At 44.6% G+C, this 7,780-nt stretch overlaps 2 protein-coding genes across 2 annotated transcripts; one reads left to right on the top strand and one right to left on the bottom strand.

Annotated features, from left to right (window-relative positions):
• Positions 1–3,321: 3,321 nt before the first annotated feature.
• On the bottom strand, positions 3,322–5,405 carry H6S33_001599 (uncharacterized protein; the record flags this gene model as incomplete). The annotated part of the gene is made up of 5 exons (XM_044832944.1): positions 3,322–3,474; positions 3,531–3,879; positions 3,937–4,299; positions 4,359–4,969; positions 5,025–5,405. The coding sequence occupies 5 exons, from the start codon at positions 5,403–5,405 to the stop codon at positions 3,322–3,324; spliced, it is 1,857 nt and encodes a 618-aa protein (XP_044693660.1).
• Positions 5,406–5,946: 541 nt separating this feature from the next.
• H6S33_001598 (uncharacterized protein) lies at positions 5,947–6,105 on the top strand (the record flags this gene model as incomplete). The annotated part of the gene is made up of 1 exon (XM_044832943.1): positions 5,947–6,105. One exon carries the CDS (start codon positions 5,947–5,949, stop codon positions 6,103–6,105), a length of 159 nt encoding a protein of 52 aa, XP_044693659.1.
• Positions 6,106–7,780: the final 1,675 nt, after the last annotated feature.

Here is a 7,780-nt window from a genome sequence, read left to right as displayed (position 1 = left end):
AGAACGGTGGAAAATTTTCTTGTTTTGCGTCTTCTTTTAACCGTCGTGGCACCTATACTTTACTCTTTAAAAAGGGAATAACTGTTGATTTTCTTTGGGGCCTGGGTAAAAGTCCGTTGAGTTAGATACCTTTTCATTAACCAGCGCATTTCTCTATTTCAGCGAGTGATATTCTATGAAGCAACCAAGCTTCATTTTTTTTGACAGAAAATGAAAAGTGAAGGTATTCACTAAATCAGATATTATCGATACAAAAGTGATTGCCTTTTGTTCCATAGCATAACATTCTAGATACCCCATGTTTATGCGGTAAAGGTTTCACGCATTCAAAAAACCTTAAATAAGCCTCTACTGAGCTACAGACACCCGTTTTTTTACTACTGTCTCTGAGCCAATAGTGTGTTTATGTGGACGTACCACCATGGTATAACCGAAGTTACAGCTCCACTGTGTACTCTATACACCTTACACAATGGGCACCTCTAGTCAAAAGCTTAACAGCACTTCCTGGATACTCTTATTAAGTTCATCCACAATAGATATTATGTAGAAGATCTTTAGACAGGTCCATATATAGAAATACAACAAAATATATGTTAATTTCTATTACACAACTCTACTGCGTACCTGCCAAACAAGATCTGTATAATCATACAAGAATCTGTGTCTCCCACCAGCACCAATTTCATAACAAAACGCTGTGTAAATGGTCCCTGGATATTTGCAAGGGCAATAGAAATAGACCCTTTACTAGCGGCAATGACTGCACTATATAGTGCTTCTAGAGCCTATACTGCACAGGGGTTTGCATACAATCAATAAGAACAGCACAGGGATGTGTAGCGTAATCTCATATGCAGCGAGTGATATCTGGTGCGGATTGACGAAGTGCATGGTTTGGGGTGGATAAGAGCACCCATGTCCCTGATCGGGGAAGGACTTTCCCACAAGGGGCCTATAGAAGTGGGTATGATCCGAGTTGAGAAGAGCTTGACTTTTAGCCCAAGCCGGCTTGGATTGTATGGAGAAAACTCAGTTGGTTTGAGTTTATTAAGTCGGTAAAAGAACTGTTTGGGGGTCGTTGGTATTCTAAACGACATGGGGCACTATTATTGAAAACTAATTATTAGAGGTCCCTGCATCACTTGTATATGTGACTTGATAGAATGCTTGGGTTTGTTGAGCTTTCAGAATAGTAGTCTAGTTAGCTTGGACTATTGAATATTGGATTAGACCGAGCTTAGAGCTCGAACCAGCTTGGCTTATGTCCACTACCACATGATGATGGAGGACAGATAACGCCTGCCGAATCATGGAGGAGCATCTCAGGGTGAGCATCAAGAAACAGCGAGCCCAAGGGCATCAGCAAATACCGGAATATGCGCTGGCTCGTTATGGATGCTGATATCTGGGTGACGAGTAGACGTAGATACAATTAAACCTACGTAGTTATATGGAGATGAAATATGGTAAAGGCGGATTGGCATATATGATTATAGCATATAAGATCTAACAGAGAAATTAGCCAGATGTCTAGTATGTGGCTGATAGAAGGTTGAACCGTTTGTTCAATGCAATTGATTCGGGTACCTGGTTGTAGACTTTATCCGTGGCTTGGGCGAGTATGGCAATTAGAAGAAGCACCTCTAAAGCCTGCATCAAATGAAGCGTCTACATCGATGCAGACCTCGCTCAAAATGAGGATCCGGTTATAGCTGCAAGCGGCCACGTTCAAAGCATCTAGTAGGATGGGGCACGTACTGATCTCGACTAGGAAAACCTCGTCTTAGTATGCCCAGTGAAGCTCTGCGATGTGTTTTTGTAGCCCCGCCTGTTTGATGCATCGTTGTGCTTGCGCGTTTCAAAAGTCGACTTGATACATCATAGATTATCACTCAGTCATTAATTCCATGTTCGTACAGCATGTAATATCGATAAGGCTCCGTACCACATGTAGCTATCCTCAACCCTGAGTATTACCACTATCCATCTACATACAGGTAGCACATAACAGTATCTTATCTCCCGGACTTGGGTTCCATTTAAAACGCGCCCAATATACGTACACCTGAACTTAAACTTCCACAAAAGAAAAGAAGCGAAGAAGAAAAAAAAAAAAAAAAAAAAAAAAAACCTGGAAGCGGGACCCGACACAGAGCGGAAAGGCACATGCACGGGATACATACATACCATGTGTAGGTACATGAATGTACTCTCGAGAGCACTGTGCTCTATATTTTACCCATTTAGAGTGGTGGTAAATGCGGGGTCTGTTTATCGTTCGCATCAGGATTTGATCTGAGACTAGGATTACACACATGTATCCTTTCCCTCATCGCCCCCTTTCCCCATGTACTACACTATTTTACGATCCCCGGGAAGAGGATAGGTGCATTGCCTTGCTCTATTTCTCGCCGGCGGATGAGATCCGGCGAGCCGGGAGAAGGCGCATGTCTAGCATTCTTACTCCCGCATTAGGCAGAATTTAAAAAATCATGGGGGTTTCTAGATTATCAGTTCTAGAATTTGGGGTGTATGATAAGTAACCTGAAAAAATGTATTTCAATTTTTTCCTTATGTCTACACTACAATTGAAGGGTCTTCCCGATCTTCCCTTTTCCTTGAATTGCTGGACATAGCTTTAGTAGCTATACCCACACAATTCCGAATATTTGACAAACATCTTCATGCGTTCGACCCCCTTAGACATCCCCTCCACCATCATTTCCCATTCACCAGCCAATAAATAGATATAGAAAAACGAATGACTGACTAGAAAAAATGTTCAAGCGGTATAAAGCGGTTTCAACAGTAGAAAAAAAGAAAGAAAGAAGACTCGTCGACAAAGTAGTTTCCATACAAGAAGATAGTCCACAGGCCATAACAAAAAGTTTAGAATAACAAGAGGAGGAGGAGGAGGAAAGAGTAACTAACGTTAAGACAACTAACAAATTTTATTTTTCCCGGCTCCAGACTGTACTGACCAACTGACGGAGGTCTCAAAGCACAATACAATCAATCAATCAATCACTCGAACACCCGCCCATGAATTCGAACAATAAAATAAAGAAAATAAAACCCTTCCAATCCATGATGATCCCGCGTGAGTATCCCATCCACTCCACACTTTGTCCAAAATAATAAAAGAGATGAAATAACCCCGTATTCGAACAATCCAAAGCAAAATAAAAGAAGGAAAAGATAAAAACAATTGACGCCCCACCCGTCTTTCCAATCAAAATATTAGAGGGAAGAAATAAGAAACCTAAGGGAATAATAAAAATCACTTATACTTATCAGCCCCGGATTGTTTCTGGTTTATTACGATTCCATCTCGGAGCCGGGGGCGCCATCGTCGTCCATGGTTGCGTCGTCGTTTTCGTGTTCAAACACTCCAGATGATTCTTCCGATGCAGCACTTGAGGCCCGGTAGTATTCACTCAGGGCTTCGGGTGGTGGTGAAAATGAAAATACCTGAGTTTAACGTTAGTATATGTATCTAAATAAAGGAAAGAGCAGTCAATTCTTACCTCCATTATCGTCCTGTTCGACCTTAAAGCCAAAATGACAGCTTTCTCCTCTTCAAAAGCAACCCTCCAGACCGCATCCGCAGGGTTCGATAGCTCCCGAACCAGTTGGCCAGACCTCAGATCCCAAATCTTAACCCTACCATCGCTTCCTCCGCTAACGATCCTTGTTTCATCGAACTGTAACGAGGTGACGCTATTATCATGGGCGGCAAGTCTATGCACACAAGCATATTTATCCAGACTCCAAACACGGACCGATCCATCAGATCCTCCGGTAACAAGAGTGTTTCCGCGCATCTGGAGCTGCCCTACAAGTGATGTGTGGCCCTGAAGAACAGCAAGGCAATTTCTAATGCAGGTTAGATTTAGAGAGAATATTATAACCCAGAGAATAAATAATAATTACCCAGTCGCGGGGTCCCATATCCGAACGGAGGTATCAAGTGATCCAGTGGCAATCCTGTTTCCGTCAAAGGCGATAGCATAAATTTGGCTAAGATGTCCTGTCAAAGTTCGAAGACAAGTGCCTTGTGAGATACTCCAGACTTTAGCAGTTGTATCATAACTACCGCTCACAACCAAGTCTCCGTGAATTTCCAAGCAACGGACGCTTGCTTGATGTCCAACAAGAACATTCAAGCAAACACCCTTCTCGATATCCCAAATCCTCAAAGTTGTGTCCCTGGATCCAGAGATGGCCGTCTTGTGGTCACTCATTTTTAGGCACCTGACAGTTGAAGTGTGACCTCGTAAAATCGCTTTGCACTCTCTGGCAAATTCATTAGTCTGGCCTGGCGTCATGTGCATAACAGGGATTCTTGTTCTTACCCCTTCTCCATATCCCACACTCTAACGTCCCTGTCGCAACCACCGCTGACCAATGTGTTACCCCAAGGAACCATAGCCCAAACTCCCATCACATGCCCAGTCAGGGTCCTCAAAATTTTACCATCTGCATCAAAAACATGTATCTTGGCATTATCCAAGGCGATGACGATGTAATCGGGAGTAAGGTGAAGAGATGTAACAACACCCTGATCAGGCGTGATGTGCCTTGCAATCGCATTCCCTCCAGTCCTCCACGCAGTCTCAACCATGTACCTTTGCTTGAAATGGGACTTGTATGAGGTGGCTTTTGGCCTTCTCCTTTTTGAGCGAGTAAACTGGGGTGAAATCTCTGAGGTAAATCCAGAAGGTGATGATACCGGGTTTGAAAATCCTGTATCCTTGGGGGAAATTGGGTTAGTGGTACTAAAGAGTGATGGATCATGATGCGAATGATGCATGGAGCCGTAAGCTGCTGTCCCACTTAAGCGCCTGTAACTATGCTTTTCACAAAGCTTTTTCCAAGTAAGGTCGTCACTCAAAAGCCCGTGCCAGTGATTTGACACCTGCGAGGCTCGGGCCAACGTTTTCGGGTCATCAATATATGAAATTACCTATAGGATATCAATATATGCTTAGGATTATTCGAGTAGATACGGAAACTCATACCCTAAGACAAAGCTCATTCGGCAACGACTTGAAAGGATCCTTCTTAAGTCGCGGGGACACGTAGTTCAGCACGAAGCTCAATTGTTGCGAGTCGCAAAGATTTAGGATCTCAGCTAGAAAGCGCTGACGCTCTTGTGAATCCAACCTGCTGAAGTGAGGTCTAACATCCTTCAAGATAGCATCCTCGTTCTCGTTCGCCGTGGACCACGTAGGTAACCGATGGAGCTGGGGTGTAGGAGAGGGTGCAGGGGTTGGGGGACTAGCCGGAGCAGAGGGGAGAAGATTCTGAAGAGGGGAAACTATAGGTCTTGTTGGAGTCGGTAAAGGTCGTGGATGCGAGTGGGTAACAGCCTCCGGCCTCCTCAAACGACCTGGACGCATATTGATAGTCGGGACATTTTTTCCATCCACCTCACCATTATCTGAATCAGACGTTCGTCGAACGCCAAAGCCGAGAGGTCTCCTGTAATCACCCCCTTCCATTTTCTGTGACCGCTGATAAACTCAGGATATGTCCAATCCTAACTGATATCTTTCTTCTTTTTCTTTCTTTTTCTCGCGTTTTTCTGTTGTATTTCAAACTGGTCTTCCAGGTGGTGGCGGCAAGAATGTTAATTCCGACAATGTTGTTTCGCCGAATTTGTAATGGGGAACGACGAAGGGTTGTTAGATGAGTAAATAGAATATGGGTATTTATTTCGCTTGTGGGGGATGGCGATAAGAACTCAACAGTCGCGGATGCGAAAAGCGACAGACGATGAACTCGAGAGACAGATGGACTCGATGAGCGAGCGGGTGCAGATGGGGAGTACTTAAGGGGGACAGTGGGGTGTGGATGGGCGGTGGATGGCTAGCTGGCTGGCTGGCTGGCTGGATTGGGTGTGGATGGAAGGATGAATAGTTGGACAAGTGGTAGTAGACGATGCAGCAGGATCTAGGCAAGTTTCGATGGCGGGCGGCAGAAGAGGGGAATAGACGAAGGAAGAGCCAGAGGAAAGAAAAGGGCGGCGCAACTAGCAGCGGCAGCACAAAGGCACCAGACCAGGGAGAGGGCAACGGCGGTAGGGCAGCAGACCGGTAATCAGCGTTTACTGGCTGGCGGGGTCTGCGGATGTACCTGCTGGAACAACTGGAAGTGTTGTGGGGGATTTAGATAAGTAGACTATGAATAGCCCGAGATCTCTTTCTATCTTGTACTGAAAGTATTTGGTCTTGTATGGTATCGACGTATATACACCTTTGGGAGGGGAGCGTGGAAGCTTGCAGAATGAACCTGGGCAGAATGATGAAGAACCCCAGCACAAAAAGTGAGAGAAAAAGAAAAGAAAACTGTATTTTTAAGATAAAAAAAAGGGGAGGGGAGAGCGGGGAGATATCGACCGGTCTTGGGGGGGTGTCTGAGATGCTGTGAAGGCGTGTGTGGGGCGGTGGATGATTTCCCTCGGTCTTAACAAGGCACAAATTGTACCTATCGATAAAATACGTAGAGCCAGTAACCGCAATATTTGAAGTTTATTTGATAGAGAGCAATGAAGTGGTCTGATGTGATCCTACAAGAAACAAACTGCACACACAAGAAGTAGTGAATAAAATAAAAAGGGGAAAAAAGGAAATATACAGTGACGAGATCAAGCAAGCAAGCTGACGATGGTGGGAGGGGTGGATTGCCACTGATTGATTGAAGAGAGCATGGCGGTCAGAAGGGTTTGTCGCGGCTGATATTGGGGCACCTCACAGCAAGGGGTCGTTTTGCTTCCTACACCACTCCTGTTCCTGCAACACCGACAGTAGGGGCTTGGAACCACCCACTCACCATTTACATCCTCATTAGTGATTTGACCTCATCCCAAAGCTCTGGTTCTTGAGCTTACCACTACCTGTGCTCCTTTGTACAGCCACTTTGCGGACTGGCGTTGAGAGCGAGATTGTACACGTTATCTCTTAAAGGTTATGTACATACATGTAGGTACTTATTCTAGGCACGTAAGTACGAACGTTTGAACATAGCATTGTATTTTTCAGAATTGACGCAGCGCCAGCGGAGAATGGGACAATGTGGGGCATCTTCGATTTTCTTTTGATTAAAACAAACTCCTCGGCCCCCGCTTCACACGTTCTTCAAGAGATCAAATATGATAGGTTTGCATATTCCGGTCACTTGGACATTGACATGCCCGGAGGTAAATGTACGCCCTAATGAACCTACATATAAGTACATATAAAGCTGTTTATTTAACCGACAAACACGAACTCAATTAGTCCTAGCTTAATTACAGACAAAGAAGAAGAATCTCGAAATCCATAGAGAATAATTGCCGTGTTTCAAGGCCCAATGTTTCGTGAGCTAGAAACCACAACCAGTCGTTGATACACCGAGCTCACCCGAAACATCCCTACACGCTTAAGCTCAACGGAGAAGTGTAAACAAAATTACACGCCACACTGTTTCTTCAACCGCCATATATCTTCATGGCTCTTACCTACCCTACAAACAAGCCAAGCCCAAGCAACAGCTCTTGATAACTAGGCACTGTAAATAAAGCTTCAGCCTCAAGCGAATCCAGTTATCGGGCTGCAGGTACGTTAACTAGTTGGTTAATTAGTCCATGACCTTATCCCGGTTTTAGTTTAACTTCAGGAGCGAATAGCACCGAGTAGTTAGAACTCGACCCTATCCTTGTGCAGATCTTCTGAGAATGGCTGACATGAGGTTCAGAAAATGTTATTCTTGTGCTCTCCGACCCATCCATCCCCGG

The sequence above is a fragment of the Morchella sextelata genome (genome assembly GCF_020137385.1).
Source record: "Morchella sextelata strain SCLS chromosome Unknown scls_11, whole genome shotgun sequence".
NCBI classification, from domain to species: Eukaryota; Fungi; Ascomycota; class Pezizomycetes; order Pezizales; family Morchellaceae; genus Morchella; species Morchella sextelata.
The sequence above is the reverse complement of the archived record's forward strand: the minus strand, read 5'-3'. Positions and strand labels throughout refer to the sequence as shown.